This window comes from Echiichthys vipera (assembly GCF_963691815.1).
Source record: "Echiichthys vipera genome assembly, chromosome: 19".
Classification (NCBI taxonomy): domain Eukaryota; kingdom Metazoa; phylum Chordata; class Actinopteri; order Perciformes; family Trachinidae; genus Echiichthys; species Echiichthys vipera.
Genome location: NC_139844.1, coordinates 18,700,417 through 18,720,482, shown reverse-complemented (window position 1 = coordinate 18,720,482; position 20,066 = coordinate 18,700,417). Strand labels below are relative to the sequence as shown.

Sequence of the window (20,066 nt, the reverse complement as noted above, 5' to 3'; positions counted from 1 at the left end):
TATGGAAAAGCAATACTTTCATTCTGTGCCCCTCAAAAAACCCATTGGGTGTATTATTATTATTTTTTTAATATAGCTTTTAATAAAGATTCGACATATACATTTTGATGCTGATACTTTTGTGTTTTTACTAAGTAACATTTTTAAATGCAGCTTTTACTTGTAACAGAGTATTTCTATAGTATGGTATTACTACTTAAGTAAAAGACATAGGCCTAAAGCTAGAACAAACAGCTATTTATATCACAGCCATCACAACATGCTCTACAGCGCCACTCTGGCGATAACGCTGTACTGCAGGGAGTGCTGCGGTTGCCATGGTACGGCGTCAATGGTAGGACTGGAGCAAACCTCAAGGCGTGGACAGAAAACAGCATCTGAACGCCTCTGTGGCTGTCTCTCAGGATTACTCCGCCTTGCTGTTTGACTCTGGATGATTACAACTTTAAAATTTTAAAACAATTAGAGCAATAACTGGTTCCGAAAAGGGCGGACGTCTAACATTATATATCTAACGGTAGCTAAGTTAGCTTGAGTTCATGCTAGCTTGCTAGTATGAAGCAATGTAACGTTAGTTAGCTAGCATTAGCCGACCGAGTCTAAACAAGAAGCCGTCAATTGCTGCAGTTAAAGGTAAACCCGACAAAGGCAGTCAGATGTAAACTTGGAAAAGGGACAGGTTGGTGCCAGCAGACGCCGAGCAGTAATGCTAAAACACACCCCACCTGTTGATGTAGTTTTTCCACCAATAAGTTAGTCCTCCATCATCGTTAGCTTTCTACAGACCCCTTACGGGCTAATGTTTGCTAATACCAGTGCGTTGGTGTTTGGGACCTGTCTTATTTAACGTTACGTCTATTTGATAATGTTTTATATGAGTTAAGAGCCCACTGAGATGTGTGGTTGGCTTCAGGTAACTTAGGAGAAACACTGTAGCTCTTACCTGACAGTCTCACAACAATGTACCTGTCAACAGCAGACGGCCTACTTTAATCCAGTCTGTCCGTGAGAGCAAGCAAGTAGTACCGCTATAGTACGCCTTTATAACACGCTTCTGTTTGTATACTTGTGTTCACTAGACAGCTTGTATTGTCTCAGCATAAAGCGTTATTATCAGGAGTCTCTCCAGACATAAATAAGCACGATGAAGCAGAAGATGTGAACGCTAATGTCAACAGAGAGGATGGGGATCTAACCTATGTGGTGAGTGTTTAGATACTATGACGCTGATCCTGCTATACACCCAGGCATATTTCTCGATAATGGTAATTCATTTTTGTCATCAAACATATCTGACAAAAGTGCCACTGAATTTATGAAGGAAATCAGTTTGAATGAACACAGTCTCAATTGCTCTGTGTGTATTTCCTTTTAATGCTCACAGAGGAGAAACAAACAAACAATGTAAATCTCTGTTTTCAGTTTCTTCATTCAATAAAGCTATTTAACTACTAAACTCACTGTTTTCCAAAGCAGGTTTGTATTATGGTGTATTACCCTTCTGCCCTGCTTCACCTATAATTATGCCCTTTTCTATTTATGGGGATGCTGCTGTGTGTACTGTTGTTGCCATAGATACTTGCCCATCAAGTGATTCTGGTATTGTCAGGGCTGATGAAAAGGGTTAGATGACTGAATGCCCTTTACATGCCATTAAGACAAATATTAAAGAGTCTTGAAATCTTTATTTATTCTTTAAACTGATCAAGGTTGTTTGAACTCTTACAAAGACAAAATAATCTGGGGCATGTGTGTAGAAATCTTAATGTAGTAATCACTATTCAGAAAATCTTATATTAACTACCCATTTGGCAGGTAAGACACTATAATAGATAGTTATTCACAAAATAATGTCATAATAATTCCACATTTCATATGATATATTCTAAAACTCCAGGTATACTATATATAGTGTGTGTGTGTGTGTGTGTGTGTGTGTGTGTGTGTGTGTGTGTGTGTGTGTGTGTGTGTGTGTGTGTGTGTGTGTGTGTGTGTGTGTGTGTGTGTGTGTGTGTGTGTGTGTGTGTGTGTGTGTGTGTGTTATATTTAATATGTTACAATATATCTACAATTAGCAGAATAAAAATAGTATTTATATTTCTCTCCTATTTTTTTCTGTAATCTCTGAACACACGTGTACATATGCATCTTATTGCCGTCAGAAATAATAATCTTGCTGTTTAATAAGTCACCAGGACAGATGGGGGCAGGCTAGTATCTTGTATGCAGCAGCAGTGATATCATACATCATTAAGCCCCATGGAAAATTCCTCCTCATGTGTGTTGTTGCTTAGTGACCAAGACACACAATACAGAAAACCTGACAGAAACCAGTTGGCTAAGCTTCTTATTAACGTTTGGATGAATTTTAGCTTTTTCACCTGGTGCAAATGTTGATGTCAGTTTACCAGGGGACTTTTGATGTAGGTTTGTTAAATCAGGTAAGGTACATCATGTACAAGAAAGCCTTTGGTATTGTTAAATTATAACTCCTAATGTCATTAAAAGTCTGATAAGATTCTTTCCCGCTTTTGGTGTTTGAATTCAACTCAGCATTTCTTTTTTTAAAGAGACAACATGGAATCTGAAAACGTGACTGATCCGTATAAAGACAACCGGGATGTTGATCAAAGTCGCCAGTCTCCCCTTAGTACGAAGAAAGAGTCCCGAGCATCATCCTTCCCAAAAGACAAAAAGAACCACCGGGACAAGATCCAGGATGAAAAAGATGGCGGTGTTGAGAGTAGATCGAAAACCCGAACCTGGCGTTCGGATCCAGATCGTGACCAGATATCAGATGGAGAAGGAGGGAGAAGTAGCCGGTCGTTTTACTCGGAGGACTATGAGAATGATTCTGCTTCAGACCGCTCGATCTCACCATACTCACGGTCCCGGACCCCGTCCCCTACTCCTCAAAGAGGGGTGCGGGCAAAGAGGATTTCTAACAGCCTTCTCTACAAGACAGGTATTTGACATAGGAAGTGATCAAGTATGGATGAAAGAATGAATAAAACGTCTTCGTCTTTAGCCCCAACCTTTCTTTCTGTTCACCAGTACTAGTGCCCATGTGTTTCAGTATTGGCATGTAAAAGTCTTTATTGTCATTACCTTTAAATTATTTCTACATCACATGTGTTTCTTTAACTTGCAGGTGTTGTGGGGTGCCGGGTTGTGTCTCGCCCACAGCGTCCAGCTCGCCAGCCCCTGATCCAGCAGCATCGCAGGGGAGTGCCTCCACAAAACAAGGTGTCCACCCCCCCTAAAGACCTTGACCTGGTGACCAAGAGGATGCTTTCAGCCCGCCTGCTAAAGATCAATGAATTGAGTAACTCACTTGCTGAGCTGCAACAGCGCACTGCTGAGCTGCAGAAGGAGAATCGAGTTCTCAGACAGGTAGACCTACCCCTCTTGTTATACGACCAGACCTAGATTTTAGTGGCCAATGCTGATGTTTTAAAGTAAAATAAAGAATTCTGATGAAAACGTAAACACACTCATCTTTGCAGAAAAATCTTAATAATATAAATATAAATCTAATGTTCTTCCTCATTATCTTGAATATATAGAGGCCCTGGGAGAAAGTGAGTTTCATCTCATCTAAATGGGTTTCTTTCCTGGGATTATGATTTCAGAACAGGTGAAAAGTGTGTTTGCCATGACCATTTTTCAATTTTCTTTTATAATCTGGAAAACAGGGGGTTTTGGTAAGTGAAAATGTAAATATTTTTTCTCACAATCATTTTCAAGTTTTTTTTAAAATTATTTTTTACACAAGCAGGCGAACAAAGGTTTGTCAGACTCAGGTGTTATTGTTGTAATACTCATTTTGACCTACAGAGTGTACCACTAGCCCATGTTCAGAAGGAAATGAGCCTGAAAAAAACAAATTCCCATAACAAAACAAAAAACAAAAAGAAATTACATTTTTACCTGTTCTAAAGTCATACACAGGAGCTAAAAAAAAACAATGTGGATCAGAATTTGATCTCAGTTGCCTCTCAGGGCTTCCATACACTCTGTTGCATTCTAAAATTGAGCTTCTTCTTTTCCACGCTGCAGCTTCAGGTGCGTCAAGAGAAAGCCCTGCATCGCTACGATGACACAGAAAGCGAGATTTCCCAGCTACTGTCCCGCCACAACAACGAGACCCATGTTCTGCGCGAGCGGCTCAGACGTACTCAGGAGCGGGAACGAGCGGCTGAGCGGCGGATGAAGGACAGCGAGGAGCAGCTGCAAAGGAGTCAGGCGACCATCGTGCGCCTGAAGAAGCTGGTTGACCAGCGAGAGTTGGGCACCAGAGACGACCTCAGCCGCAGGCTAGAGGAAGAGAAGACTCGGGCCTATGAGGCAGAACGCAAGATTAAGGTAAATTGAATTCAATTAATTCATTTATTTAACATTTATATTCATAAAGCTGTGAAACATTTGACAGCCTTTGAATTGTATCTCATTCACTGCAACTGCCTAAATATGTCAGGTTTTAATTTTTCAGTATATAAATAAATTATGTATTGTTTTAAATTATTGCCTATTGACACAAAAACAACCTTTTCAGACTTGATATAATTTATCATATAATAGAATATTTCTGCACTTGCTCTTTCCTATGTCTTCTTTAAGTGTAGCTTACAGATTTGATTCTTTGGTAACAAATTATTGGTGTTTGGTTTATAAGGTTACACTATATCTGGATAAGCAATCCCTTTTAGATTTTGTATAAAACATGCTAATTTGCAATAAATTCCATTAAACAAATTTCAGCATCAGACCGGAGTTCCTTATTGTCATGTGTCAGCTGAGGAATGTATTTGTTCATCTGTGTTTGTGTGTGTGTGTGTGTGTGTTCGCAGGAGCTGGAGCGGAGCATAGAGCTGAGTAACGGCAGTTACCAAAGGCAGCTGACTGCAGAGAGGAAAAAGACAATCGGGGCCCAGGAAGAGATCAGAACTCTGCAGGAGGAGCTGGAACAACTGACCAATAAACTCAAGGTCCATATATGGAAAAATGTACTTAAGAATACCAACTGAAACAACTGTATCTTTCCGTTCACTTTGTTCATTTTTATTCTTTTCAGGAGAAGGAGAGAGAACTAGACGTCAAGAACATCTATGCGAACCGCATGATGAAACCTGCAGTAAGAAAAGAGGCTGACAGTGGCACAAAACGGAAAGGTAAGGCTTAACTATTGGTTTATGGAAACAGAATCTTAGGATTCCAATTTTTATGAAGTGAGGTTGTATGAGGTACTTATCAGTCAGTGCATTTCCTACAGTAGGTGGCGGTCAGCACACCCCAAGTTTGGAGAAGCAGGCGGTAGACCCTAAGCAACCTAAGCAATGTACTGCTGTAGATGGGGACAGCAGCTAAACGTAATTTTGGCCACCTAAAGAGGCCCACCTGAAAAGAAAACAGTTTAAATGTATGCTGTATTTAGAATATTTTCAGCACTTTACCTTGCCGTCAGACAACTTTGTTTAAGTTTACATGCAGAAAAACCCTCCTTTTCTCTTTTCAAAGCCGCTAGACTCTATTGACAAAAGCAGTAATTGTACCCTGCAGAACACAGGAGTTGCTGGTCTACCGCTTCCTCAATCAGTCAGTTTGTTTGTGTTACTGTGTGACTTTGGTGTTTTAAAGAGTTAGGAACCAATAAAGAAAAACAAACAAACCAATGGAGGCAGCAGTAGACCAGAAACTGCCATGTTCTTTGAGGTACAGATTTTGTCAAAGACGAGAGAAAGGATAATACCCTTTCTTAACAGGGCTGTCTGGCAGCAAAGTGGTGAAAATGTTCGAAATAAACCTTACACTTAAACTGATATTTTTTTATTTAGGTGGCTTAAATACTTTTCGCTACTGCCCCGGCCCACAGCTGATTATTGCTTAGATCTTAGTGCCTGTCCTGCCGGCTTCTCCAAACTGGAGGCGTATCAACCGCCATTTACTGTAAATGTCATACCCTGACTGTGGATAAGGACATCATATATTCCCACTTAAAAAAATCTGAACAATCTATTTAGCTGTCTATCACAAATCCTTAATCTCTAAAGATGTCTCTAAACTAGAGAAGTCAAATAGACCAAGCTTATCAAAGTTTATACATATTGAAATCATTTTGAAAAGTTGTTGAACATGGATGCTAATAAATATTGGTTATGAAACTAGTGCTCTACATCAAGGTGTGGTTTGGAATTGGTATTGCAAAATTAACTCTAATATATAATCTGCTTTTTTTCCAAACATAGTCCCCAGCAGGAGCAGCACCAAGGCGGTGCAGACTAAAGACAGGACATCTAGTGTGGATTTCCCCACACCTCCCCCTGCCATCACTGATGCTAATGAGTACAGTGAACAGGCACCTGACGAATACCTATCACTCAAGGTAAAGTCACTCTACTTCACTTCACCACAACGTCCACACGCCTTCTTCTCTCACTATTATTTTTCAGTCATTCACCTGTTTGTGTATGCCTGTTTCTCTCATTCAATTCACGTCAGCAGGAGTTTAACAGAGAGGAGAGGCAGGATGAGGCAGAAGACAGACATCAAAAGTGGGAACAGCAGAAGATGAGAGACAAGGAGAAGGAATTTGTGAAGGAGAATGAGAAAGAGCAGGAGAAAGAGGAGAAGCGGCAACTCAACCAGGGGATAAATGTGCTTGAGGAGAAGGCGAAGAGACGAAGAGACGGTAAGTGGGGCTGTTAGAAAATATCGAAACACTTGAATTTTGCAATATAATGATTTGTGATACTGAATCGAGTCTCCAAAAAACTGTGAGGCTGAGGCTTTAACGGTCACCGCTTGTCGAGAAGGCAAAAATTTGGTGAGGGAAAAACTGGCTTGGCCATTTTCAAAGGGTCGCTTGACCTCTCCCTAATGCCCTAATGGTAAGATCAGCATATACATATGCAACCTTTTCACATTGAGAAAGCAACAGTAATGGATTGTCCCATGTCCACAGGCTTGGAGAAAAAAAGAGAGGAAGAAGACAGAAAGAGGACAGAAAGTTCCCCGTTAAACCAGGAGGAAGAGAACAACAGGAAACGCGGCCATGTCCAGGAAGAGGTAGAGAGGTGGAACCAGGGGGTTCTGGCCAATCAGCAAGCTGCGGCAGAAGCACAACGCAAAAAACAACAGCTGCTGGCCAAGATGCGTGAAATAGACCGTCAAGACCATGGAGGCCAGGACACTATGTTCGCAGAGTCTAGTCCTTCTGAATCCAATAAAGCTACAAGTAACCATTCCTCCCCTCGTCTTCCTGAGCAGAGGGACCATAACCCTTCCATTTTTAACCTCACAGAGTCAGAAGAGTCGACTAGTTTGCGCGCTGGCGCTGGAAGCGGGGAAGGCGGAAGGAGAAGATCAGGCATGGAGGGTGGAGCTGCTACAACAGGAGTGGGGAGGAGAGCCCTACGGCCCCAAATCTCCGGTGATGACTTGGCATTCGGAAGCTACGCGCCTTCTTTCGGACATTCAGCTTCTCGAGGTTCTTCGGGCTTCCCTCCGCCTCCGCCCAAAGAGGACAGGGACTCTGCATTAGAAGCAATTGGTGTGTTTAGTCTCAGAGGGGCGGAGACAGAGAAAGAAAAGGAGTCGGAAAGAGGGACGGGGAAGGAGAGGAAGTCCAGCCTCATGCAGCAGCTATTTGGTGCAATGACAACGCCCGCGGGCGACAGCGTAAGCGCCTCCAATAAAATGGAGGTCCTCAACAGTCCTCCAACTACCAATGGAGTGCGTTCAAGAAGGGAAGGACTGCTCAGTTTCAACTCAGGGTCTCCCACTCCGCCAGCGTCCTCCTTAAACACGCTACATGTTACAGATAGCAGGCCTGCAATCCGTGCCATCCCCTCATTTGATGATGACATTGAGGAACTTACTTTATGAAAGGAGTTTAGATTTGAGGTAGTCCGTCTTATAGCAGGCCGTCACTTGTGTCTGTAAGTCACAAAATGAGAAACGATGAGATCTTCAAAATAACAGATCGAGTGATGGCCATGGCCTAACATGGTCAAGTCTGAACACGAATGATAAAAGTTTCAACATTATCAACAGAACCAAAATAGAAGAGAAAAAAACTTTTTTTTTGTAAACGCTCTAAAATACCGTATGACTATATAAATGAGAAATCATTTAACTTATGTGACTGTTTTTAAGGAGCCAGTTGAGGTGGTTCGGGCATCTAGTAAGGATGCCCCCCTGGGCGCCTCCCTAGGGAGGTGTTCCAGGCACGTTCAGCTGAGAGGAGGCCTCGGGGAAGACCCAGGACCAGGTGGAGAGATCATATCTCCACACTGGCCTGGGAACGCCTCGGGATCCCCCAGTTAGAGCTGGTTAATGTGGCCCGGGAAAGGGAAGTTTGGGGTCCCCTGCTAGAGCTGCTGCCCCCGCGACCCGACCCCGGATAAGCGGTTGAAGATGAGATGACTGTTTTTAATGTTTCATGTAGAAAATTTGGAATTTAATGTGACCTCAGAGCATCCAGGTACACGCGTGTAGACAAGTGGATGACAAGAATAGCTGTCTGTGTTGCTGAAACTGGTAAAATAGGAATTTAGTGGTGTTGTGGAGACGGCTAGCTTCTATTGTTTTCACTTGTTATTTGAAGAGATTTCTCAGTTTGCATTCCAGGTTTTGTGGTAGAATATGGCTGGTAGTTTGACTGAGGAAGAGAAGGACAGCAGAGCCGCAACACGCAGAATCCCGGCCCCTAGAATATTAGTCCAATTAAAACAAACTTAAGCAATACAGTCACAATCAAACAGACAGAATCACATTTCTTTGCATTTCACTTTTTCACGCTTTGCCGTATATTGCAGTAAGCCTAATAATAATACTTTGTGATTGCTTTTATTGTTGGTTTGTTCAGGTCCTGAGATCTTTATTTCTATTTGGACGCATTTTATTCCACCAAGTTTGGGCACTGTGATTTTTGCGTTATTCTAAAGTCCATGCCGTAAGATTATACCACCGAGCAATATGACAATCACAGTATGTTTACACTGCATCCTGAATGTATGACAACTATAAAGAGTTTATTTGACAACTTTATGAAATATGCTGCACATGCAGTGGTGTTTAAAATTAAACCAATCCGGTGAAAGTTTGTAACTATTTGATTCAGTTAACTTGAAGATATTGATGAACAGTAAATATCATCAACCCCTGGTATGTTCGAGGGCCTTCTCATGATGGCAGCCCCACACTCCTGCAGACAATCAGCACTAGGACAGACCACCAGTGGCTGTAGGACAAGCTATATTGAAGTGAATAGATTAAATGCTCTATTTTAATCTATATTTATATATGTTTAATTATAGACTGGCAACTCCTAATGTGGCACTAGGCTATAACCACACTGTGTCAACAATCTGTCAAATCCATACTTGTATATTTTTTCACATTATGTCCATTTTGACACATTTCTGAAGAGCTCTTTTAATTTATTCAATCAGAATTTACTGTAGTAACTTCCGTAAGGGATCATGTGTGATGGATGGAAACTTTGTGGTTAACTAGTTCAAATCTGTGTCGCATTTTTCACATTTTGTACTTATTGTCCAATAGTAACTGTATTTGTCGTATTTTGTTGAATGAAAATAAATAATGGTTGGAGTGAGTGTGTCTGCCTAACGTTACTTCCCATCAGACTGTGGCGCACTTGCAGAAATATGCACGCGGCGGGGAAGTGACAGGGATTCTTGGGACGTCTCCAAGCAACCAAAACCTGACGCAACCTCCCCGCCCCTCCTCCGGTCGCTCTCCGCTCATAAACAAGTGGACCGTGGAGCTGCTAGGGCTGATATGAGAGAGAGAGAGAGCGGGCTCCAGATGGACTTCACTGTCGTCGCTGCTTGGACTGCAAGTCGGACCGCAGGGTGCAAGGTAAACGAGCCACACGCAGTTTGAATTACAGTCTCTCAGAAGATGCCGCCGGTGTATCACTCCGCAGCGCAGCGCGGTGTCAAGAAAGCAACAAGAGGTTAAAACGAACGTCAGCACATGCGGACGCGGTTATCACTCGGTTTAGCCTTTCTGTAGGGTCTATCCCTACAACTATAGCCGTAGCATGGTATGTGCATTATTTATGAATACATGTAAAAGAATATGAAGGAGTAAACTTAACCACAACTTAAAAATAAGGTCAAGTGCATATGTAAAATTAGAAATGGGGAAAAAGGCATCAAGTTGTGTTGCAGTTATTTGCAGTAGCAGTGTTTTGTGTTGATGTGTCTTTCACCCATAAAAAGTTTAGAGGAACATAATTCTTACTAATGTGTGTGTATGTGTGTTTTATTCCCGACTAACCATCCCACAGCTATGCAGACATATAATTCCAGCATGTATTAGAGTAATAACTTAGCTGTGGTTAGATCATGAACATAGGGAATCATGTTTGATGGCCACAAAGACTGTCACAGTAGATGTTTGTAGTTAAGTATTTTAGGCTCCTCATATGTGATCTGTGTTTAATTCCATATGCAACCAGGGAAAAAAACACCTGTTGATGTGGATATAAAGTATGGATTTTCTCTTTATCTGTGGTTGGGTCGGTCTGTTAATGTGCCCCATTTTGATCCAGACTGTTTGATTAAGTTTATGTTGCCATAACGAGGGAATCCAATGTGCCACAGCAGTTGAGTGTTTACCTTTATGAATAGCTTTAGTGTTAGGCTGCTGGTCTCGTTGAGTCACCTTGTCATCATGCTTGTGATGTGGATAATGCTCATATATTCTCTACTTTGCTCTACTATTAATTTAGTACATAATCAAATCTCCAGTTAGAAATGTAAAGCCTTATAATGGAAATGACTGAGATGCACACTAGAGACCGATTAGTTGATCTACAGTAATGGTTGCCATACAGTAGACATGCCTGCGGGTGCCAGACAGGTGAGCCAGACTTTTTAAAATTCTTTTGCTGAACCAGGGTTTGACATTCTATTACACCACACAATACATTTTATTTGTGAGGTAACACTGCGACTGGACGTTTCCCAGCAATCAAATTCTGCTGCCTCAAAACCAGAGGAATAAATGGGTGATGTTTGGTGATTTGGATGCCAGTTGATACATATGGACGATGGCAATGAATGGTCCTTTTTCCACACCAAGATTTGTTTGTATTTGTCCCAGACTGCATTGGATATTCAGGATGTAAGTTTTGCTGCAGTAGTTAAAAAAGCCCCCCCAAAATGACAGAATTTGCACAAGAGTGAGACCTCTTCCTGCAGCTCCCCCCTCTTTGTCCTGAGCCAATAGAAACTCTCTCTCTCTCTCTTTCTCTCTCTCTCTCTGAAATGACCTGTGGTTGGCCAAAGTCTCCTGTCACAGGCTAGATTTTCTAAAGCCTGAAAACAGAGCCAAGAGGAGGTGCAGAAGTCACTTTAACAAGATTATTATGGACTTTTGCCCAACATCGCCCAAAATAAACAGCCTACCACGGGTTTAAGATAAAGATTTCCTGCTGGTATATTCAAAAGTGGCCGGGTTCACCAAAAGTGCCTCCACAAAATGTTTAAGCAGCCAACAAGCGGCTGGTTTGTGGATTTTGCAGTTATGATTCTAAACCCTTTATGTCTTTATAATTGCGATCAAAGCCCACTATGCGTACACACTTTTCCCCCTTCTTTCTAAACCTCTTCGCTCTGCAGTGCTATTCACAATATAAATTAATTCCTTACTGTACAGGGTCTTTAGAAGCTCTTTAAAAATGCATATGGCATGGATTTTGCCCGTCCTTTATTCCTGTCACAATGTGGTCTCCAGAGAGAGACCCACTAATTTAGAGAAAACGGAGAAGATCCATTCCTGAGCATTCATACAGTAAATCAGCTACTCTGCACAGTCGGAGGTCTATTTTACCTTGCAGAACAGCCAAGCCTATCATTAGATACAACAGGGCAATGACTTCACTGTTGGTCTGCTGTGCCCATTATGGAATAGCTGAGCATAAACCACATATTCAGTCCTTGAAGACTTTGTAAGGACACTGGGCAGAGCTTTTGCTGCCACTGTTGACGCTGTTATTTGCTGTATCGTTTAGGAATATGCACTAAAGATTTAGTTTGTGACTTTATTTCCAGAGTAAGTCTTCCCTGTGGCCTCCAGACTCACTCTAGTGTTTCTAAACAGAGATTTGGATGCCATATCTTCCAGCCCGTGGTCCTTAAAAAATGTTATGTGATTTAACTTTTTAGCCATGCTAGCTGCATTGGACTGTAATGTTAGTCGGCAGGTCGATCCACCACTTTGTTCCACAGACTAAAATATGTCAACACCTATTGAATAGATTTCTGTGGATCTTTGTACCAGACATGCATGGTCACCAGAGGTACAATCCTACTAACTTTAGTCATCTCCCGAATCTTCCTGTATAAGGTTAGCAACACCACAATGTCAACAAGTTAAAGATAACTATTGGATGGATAGTGGATAGAGAAATTTACAGACATTCATGCCCTCCTCAGGATTCCATTGATTACACTCTAAATTGTAAACACAACCATCAGGTCAAAATGTAACTTGGTCCAATACTTTGGTTTATGAATGAAAAAACACCTGCAAAACTAATGATATTCCTATTAGCCTCAGTTGTACTTTGCGTTAAGTGCAAATGTTAGCGTGCTAGCACACTAAAATAAGATGGTGACCATGGTTAGCATTGTCATTGTGAGCATGTGAGCAGCATGTGGCTGTTAAATGCTGTTAATTGCTGCCTGAGAGTCAAAATGCACATTGTTGAATTGTGTGTTTTTTGAAAAAAAATCTGTTAATAAATTAAAAATGCTTCCCATGTCTGATGAGAAGTACTTAAATATGCCCATAATGTTCATGATGCATAATTTATTTAATGTATATTTGTTAGAGAAAGATGGTGCCCCACTGCCAGTTGTCTGTCACAGGTTGTTTAAGGCAATAAGCCCAACAGATGGCAGGTGGAAAATTGCTGATAAATTTACAGTGGCTGTGTCGTTGCTGTGGAAACAATTAGTTCCTGTTAAATGAAAATCCTGGAGGTGTGCTCTATGCTCCCACAGTGTGCTGATCCTTGATATACGAGAAGCCAAATGCTCACTCTAAATCACTTTACAGAATGAAAGAGAACATGAACTTTCATTACACTCATCATTCAATCTTTCTAAGACATAATCCAGCCATTCATAATCTACCAACTGAGCCTGTCATGGCACAGTTGGGGTGCAGTCTTTCTTGTCAGATGTCAGGTTAGTTTTGTCTCTTGTCATTTGGATGTGGTTGTCAGTGGTGTATCATAGTCAGCAAATGTTTTATAACTTTTCTCCTTTGCAGATCTAAAGATGCTTTGCTTCCGAAACATCAACGATGATTTCAAATAATTTTTAAAGATTGACTTTCCCAACAAAGACAGTGGACGCAGTAAAGACAAAAAAGTACAACTATGTTCATTTGTAACAACACAAGAGGCTACAAATGAAGAGCAGATATCTTTATCTGTTATTATTCTTGACACATTTTTAAGGAGCTATTTGTATTAAGCAGATTAATGATGGACGCTCCCTTAGCTCCTCACATTATTGTAAATAAGAGTAGTGTCCTGGAGGAAGCAGAATGTGGGGAAGACATGGATTTACCTACTGATGACCACCTCATGAACTTGAAGGCCTTGACGGAGAAACTACGATTGGAGACCCGGAGACCTTCTTACCTGGAGTGGAAAGAACGGCTCGAGGCAGAAAGCGCCAGAGAGTCTGGAACCGGAAAAGGCCCGATCCAAATGGAGCCTGAAGGGAGTGTAGGCACCCCCAAAGAGACTTTAGTGAAGCCTGATGTGATTAACCGCAAGCTGCCATCAGGTGTACTGAAGGGATTTGAGAACATCGATGAAGCTCTCAGTTGGCTGAGGAGAGAACTGGTGAGACCTTCCTTAAATACTTTACAATGCACAAATGTTTTATCATCTATCTTTGGAATGTGGAGCAGTTTACTAAAACTTTGGCATCTGTATATTATTTTATTTTGTTTAGCACACTTCATAGCCGGGAGTGAGTATCGGCTAAAACAATCAGTCAGTATAAGGCTGTAAAATAAATTACAATCATAATTACGCTAGCTTGCTGCAAATCGCTCGCAAACCGACGGCGGATCCATGCCGTGCAGTCGAGCCATAGCCAGCTTAGGTTTCAGTGAGCTAACATTAGCAAGCGTGCTAACATTAGCAAGCAAGCTAACATTCAGAAACTCTGTATGGCTGTGATGTCACAACTATACTATATATAGGTATACAGTGCCATTTCAGTCATTCCCCGGCTGCAGTGATGGTGTAGAGACGCAGAGAGCACAGTTACTGAATACCTGAAAATGCTGACCAATCAGAGCAGACTCGGGGGGGTTAAAGAGACAGACACTAAAACAGAGCGTTTCAGACAGAGGGTAAATACAGGTATTAGAAAGACAGTATGAGAAAAAAAAATGTTTTTGGAACATTAAAGCATGTGAACATGTTCCAGTAGAAACCAAAATACAAGTAAAAACCTGAAAATGAATACAATATGGGACCAAAGGCCAAAATGGAAAATAAGTTCCTTCTTAGCTAATTAGAATTAATTAGTGGCCAGAAGAAACAAGTTCACATTAATGAGTGAGATTGATTTGGAAATCAGGCAATAGCATTAGACATTTAGTTTCTGCAAGTGTAATCATTTTTACTCTGCTCAATTACTCCGCACATTAACCCACGGTTCATAAGCCTGGACTGAGCACGCAAAGGGGCACTGTCAGAGGCAGAATTATACTCACACAATATGTGTCCACAAACGTTTTGCACAAAGACAGTGGACGAGAGTGATGATTCTGATCTTTGCACAGAAAAACACTAAAATTCAGACAGCTTATGATGAGAAAACTTGTTTGTGGATGTCCCACTGTGAGTTTTCTTTTGGGGATTGTGTTACACAACAAGGACCAGGGACCAAGGACCAGGGACCTCCACTGTGTAAATTGTTGTTGAAATCAAACTTAGAGGTAAAAAAGTTCAGCGTAAAACTAAAAATGTGTTTAAAGGAATAGTGTATAGGGGAGAAGGCTTATCTGTTTCCTGCTGAGGGTTAGATGGGAAGACTGATACTACGCTCATGTCTGTACGGTAAAATTCAGCTACAGCCAGGAAACTATTATTAACTATTAGTAACTATCAGGTTAGCTTAGCACAAAGACTGGAAACAGGAGGTTACAGCTAGCCTGGCTCTGTCCGAAGGTAACGAAATCTGTTAACAAACATTTTGAAAACTCGCTTAGTTACAGTAAAACCAACAACCTTATATAGTTTTTTGTTATGGTCCTATTTGTCTTAAATGTATTAAGAATGATTTACTCAGCCAAAAGAATAGTGTATTTTTTGGGGTATTTTTACATAACTCAAACATTATTTTATCAAAATTCTAGTTGATAAAGTGATCAATTAATCAGCAGGATGTTTGAGCCCCGCTGTTTTTCGTCTTTCTCCATCAGACAGACATGCGATTGCAGGACCAGCAGCTGGCGAGGCAGCTCATGCGGCTCCGCAACGACATCAACAAATTGAAGATAGAGCAGACGTGCCACCTGCATCGGCGGATGCTCAACGACGCCACCTTTGGTCTCGAGGAGCGGGACGAGCTGTCGGACCTGCTGTGTGAATGTCCGGTCACCCCGGGGCTCGGCCTCTCTGCCCCGCTGAGACTCATCGGCGTCACCAAGATGAACATTAACTCTCGACGTTTCTCCCTCTGCTAGAGGCAGCGACGTCTCTCCGGGCAGGAAATCCTGAAAACAGAACAGCCTGTCTAATGTTAACCTTGCTCCATCGCAACAAGACAGTCCTGGACATTTGTTAGATTGTGGTGAAATCCTTTTGACCACCATGTCGTGAGAATGACATGGAGAATGGAGAATGGAGATGTAAACCCTGTTTCCCAGTCCCTATAATCAAAAAGAGAGATTTAGGTAATGTGTATTATTTAGAAAGAAGCATTTTTAGTGTAGTCGGTACATATGTAGTGTGTTTGCCACTAAACTATACATGCAGCTATATACAGAAACCTCTGTCTTTAAAACCGCAGCAGAATTTAGACCTTTAGGCCATCATGACTGGAAGCAGAATTCTGGGTGTTTTTAAACTACAGTAAAGCAATCTCAAGCTTATTTCGGTCCACTTTTTAAGCCTCATCTGTTATACTGTCACCCAGTACATTTCTATAAACTTTGGTTGTTTGCTGGGGCTTTCGTGGTTTCAGGATTAAATATTTAAATATGTTCTTACTGTATATACAGACCTCTCTGTATGATGTGTTCAGTTATAGTCAAGAACGTTGTTCTTTTCATGTTCTGCATCTAAATCTGTACGTGCTTTTAAAAAGATGCCTTAATATCGATACAAAATGTACACCGTACTATACCCAGTGCATATTTGAGTTAGCGCGTAGTTGTATCAATGTAGAAATCATTGCGGTTTTTTTGTAGAATATGATGAAAATTATTTTTTCTTTATGATGATTGTCACTAGTTCATGACTTCACAATAGTTTCAAGTCCTTTGCCGAAGTTTCCTTTTTTTTTATAAGTAAAGATGCATTCAGCTCTTTGTTGGAGCTTTGTCCTTTTTATGCTTTAATTGTTCCAGTCCAGTTCCAGTCTGGAACTAACCTTTTGAGATGACATTGTCTGTCTGAAAAAAAAACATGCTTTAGTTTAATGGATAGACATTGAATTAAACCTCATCTAGATCTCTAAATGACATGGTTCTGTGGATCTTGTTATGAGCCTTCTTTTGGCAGTTATGATGGGATACATATATTCCTGGAGATAACCTGTCCTTATTATTTCTTTAGAGGGTGGGGGTTGCATTTGAAATGTGAGCGTATGAAATCCACAGATTTAAAGCTCTCACATACACCAACTAACAACTAAACAGCATTTTTTTACCAACACAATTCTTAGCCTTTGTCTGAGTTTGCAGTGTCCCATGAACAGTGAGCCACAATGCCACCTGGCAAGAAAACAACTAGTATCAGCCAACTTGATCTTGTGTTACTGGGCCTATAATAGACTGGAGCATGCCTTAAAAGCATGCCTTAAAACCGGTTTGGTAAAAATATGATACCTTAAATGAGCCATTGTTAGTGCCATTATGTGATTACACAAATGTACTGGAAATAATTGATCCCTGAAGAGGTCAGATGCATTACTTTTTCAGCCTTTAATTTGTTGTCGTCACGACAAAATCTCCCCAAATGGACTCCTGTTTTCTCCTTGTTTTGAGACCTGTCACAAGAAGGGAGTCTTTCATCAGTACACTACGTATCAAAGTGCTCACTGAGCCATGAAAAGATCTGGGAGATGAGGCATGTGCCATAAAGAAGATTAGATACATTGAACCAGCAATCTTATAGCACTTAGATGTAGTGTACCACAGTGTAACCACTGTTGCTATGGCATTCCTTATGATACCAGATATATCCCAGCAAGCAACAGCTGTCTATACGTAGTCGACGTCTCACCAAAGCCCCAACCATCAATTAGACGGCTATTGGACAACTAGGCCTACTTACTGTATACTTAGCTCAGCTTAGTTTAGCTTAGTTTAGCTAAAAGACTGCAAACGGGGAAGCAGCTAGCTTGACTCGTAAGGTAACAAAATCACAAATGAACTAACTAATAAAACCATATACAGTATGTGGTTTGTTTGATGTGTTTTGAGTGTAAAATCTTAAATCTGCTGTTTTGTACCAGACTGTAAAGAAACATGACACATAATCACCCATAAAACGGTAAACCGTCCTATTTACATTAAAGTTTATCTACAGAATAAATAAACCAGATATATACTGTTTTTGGTGAGCTTTAGAGGACTTTGTCAATGCCGGGTTAGCTGTTTCCAGTCCATGCTAAGCTAAGCTAAGAGGTTGCTGGTGCTAAGAGGTCGCTGGTGACAGACAGGAAATGGGGTGAGAGAGAGAGAGAGGTAGACATGCAGCAAGGGGTCGCAGGTCAGAGTCGAGCCTACGGCCGCTGCCTCGAGGACCTTCAGCCTCTAAACCAGGGGGCGGCTGGTGGAACAGTGAATAGAGCAGTCACCTCTTTACATGGGGCGACTGCTCTAACCACTGTGCCACCAGTCGCCCCATGTAAAGAGGCTGAAGGTCCTCGAGGCAGCGGCCGTATAGGCTCGACTCTGACCTGCGACCCCTTGCTGCATGTCTACCCCTCTCTCTCTCCTTAACCCTAATTCCTGTCTGTCTTATCTAATAAAGGCTTGAAAAACTACCATAAAAATAACCTCTAAAAAAAACAACAACCTCTGAACCCCTAAAATGTCAAATTACTCCATGAAGTGCTGGAAAATTACATTAATGCTTTATCTCACACAGGGATGGAAATTAACTTTTTTGTCCATCTGTCAATCTTCCAGCCACTCAAACGACTCCCATTTTTTTGGGTGGTGAGTGAAGCAAATCTAGTAGTTACTCATATTTTACCAGTATTTGGTTGGTGGCCGGTGCTAATACCCAACCTTGGAATCTCACCTCCTTTCTTCAAATGAGCCTCCTGTGCACGCTGCACTAGAACGTGTGTAAACAGTTGGTGGACAATCCGGGTTCCCACAGGTTTGGGGTATGCTTGAAGACATGAGCATGCATAGGGGTTCATGTGTTTATTGCATATGACAGTCAGCGTAACCCACTTGATGAGTTCTGCGTCCCTCTCCATCTGGAGGGCCTGAAGTGGCATGTCATGAATGACTTTGCTGAGCCTGAGATTTTCATGCATGAGCTCCAGCTTTATGTGGGCTTATATCACCACTGAGAACCACAAGTCTTTTTGCCTGCCAAAGGGGAGCTATCACACACTTTTTCTTTCAAGCTGCTGGGGATCAAGATGGTTTATTTTGTTTGTTCTTCTACCAGAAGACTTAAAAAAACTATTATAATGAAATAAATGCTGTGCAACAATAGTTTGTTAGTGAGAAAATGAAAACAAGAAGTACTTTGTGCTCATTTAGATTCCAGTTCTGCCCAACAGCTGCCCTGGAGTTTGCCAGTTTATTAATTTCATGCCTAAACCACCTCATTTGCATGACAAAATAACTTGACAAGCATAAAATCAGGCACTATCTGTGCTACTTAAGCATGAAGCCCAGATACTTTAATTGTCCTGATGCAAAAAAAATAGCTAGCTGGTCTAGGATATGAACAAAAATAATGGTAATGACTTTGACAATATGATCTGTATACAGTTTAAGGAAAATGATTAGTTTACTCTCCAGTTAGATTTATATGAATCCTTAAGAAAGATGCAGTCAGTTGATTGCTATCTTATAACCTTTTGTCCACCAAGAGCTTGTTTTTTCTGATGTTCACGGCTGGGAACGCAGCTGCCGTCCTGTTCCAGGAACATCACAGATGTAACACCACAAAGACGCAGTTCTCACCAGTTCTGAGCTACAAACACAACATGAAACACAAGCGTGAATGCCAGACAGAAACCTCAAGAGGTGTAATGCAGGGTGAGACTGGCGGGAATCCCAGACTGCATCTTCACGCAGAGTCTTTGTGCGGAGGGACATCCCGCCTCAGCAAAGATTCACTGTAAGGCTATAATTGATGGGTTATTCCCCATTTAAGAGGCTGACCCAGCCTTGTGACACTTTGCAAAGCTACAGTAAAAGTTCGGCCACTCTCTCGGTAAATTACTGGAAAACACTTCACCAGCAATGACACTCTTCATGTGGAAAAAAAAGAACTGAAACAGACTGTTTTTGTTGGAGAAACAAGGCACGTTACTGAGGCTTAAGTCTGACCACACAATCACACCCCTGGAGTGTCAAGACTGATTCTGACTGTGTTGGTTGTTGGGAAATAGAATTATAAGGTCATAGGAACACTTGGAGCAGCTCCCGGACACATTTAATATGTGTCTGGGAGCTAAAAATAGTGATTAAACTATAACTTTCTATGTGGAATATTAGTTTGGGGAAAAGCCCTTTGCCTGCAGATTCCTTTTTATTTTTGGATTAGGCTGTGTGAGATTTGGCGAGTAGGCCTTGATATGAAT

General features: G+C 41.4%; 2 protein-coding genes across 2 annotated transcripts; both read left to right on the top strand.

Annotated features, from left to right (window-relative positions):
• The first annotated feature begins 346 nt into the window (after window positions 1-346).
• Window positions 347-9,576, top strand: lca5 (lebercilin LCA5). Its single transcript, XM_083933492.1, has 9 exons — window positions 347-1,203; window positions 2,571-2,965; window positions 3,152-3,393; window positions 4,060-4,365; window positions 4,851-4,988; window positions 5,075-5,171; window positions 6,246-6,382; window positions 6,502-6,688; window positions 6,962-9,576. Exons 2-9 carry the CDS (start codon window positions 2,578-2,580, stop codon window positions 7,882-7,884), a joined length of 2,418 nt encoding a protein of 805 aa, XP_083789618.1. The 5' UTR covers window positions 347-1,203; window positions 2,571-2,577; the 3' UTR covers window positions 7,885-9,576.
• Window positions 9,577-9,755: 179 nt separating this feature from the next.
• fam167ab (family with sequence similarity 167 member Ab) lies at window positions 9,756-16,099 on the top strand. Its single transcript, XM_083933699.1, has 3 exons — window positions 9,756-9,882; window positions 13,309-13,891; window positions 15,487-16,099. Exons 2-3 carry the CDS (start codon window positions 13,523-13,525, stop codon window positions 15,748-15,750), a joined length of 633 nt encoding a protein of 210 aa, XP_083789825.1. The 5' UTR covers window positions 9,756-9,882; window positions 13,309-13,522; the 3' UTR covers window positions 15,751-16,099.
• Window positions 16,100-20,066: the final 3,967 nt, after the last annotated feature.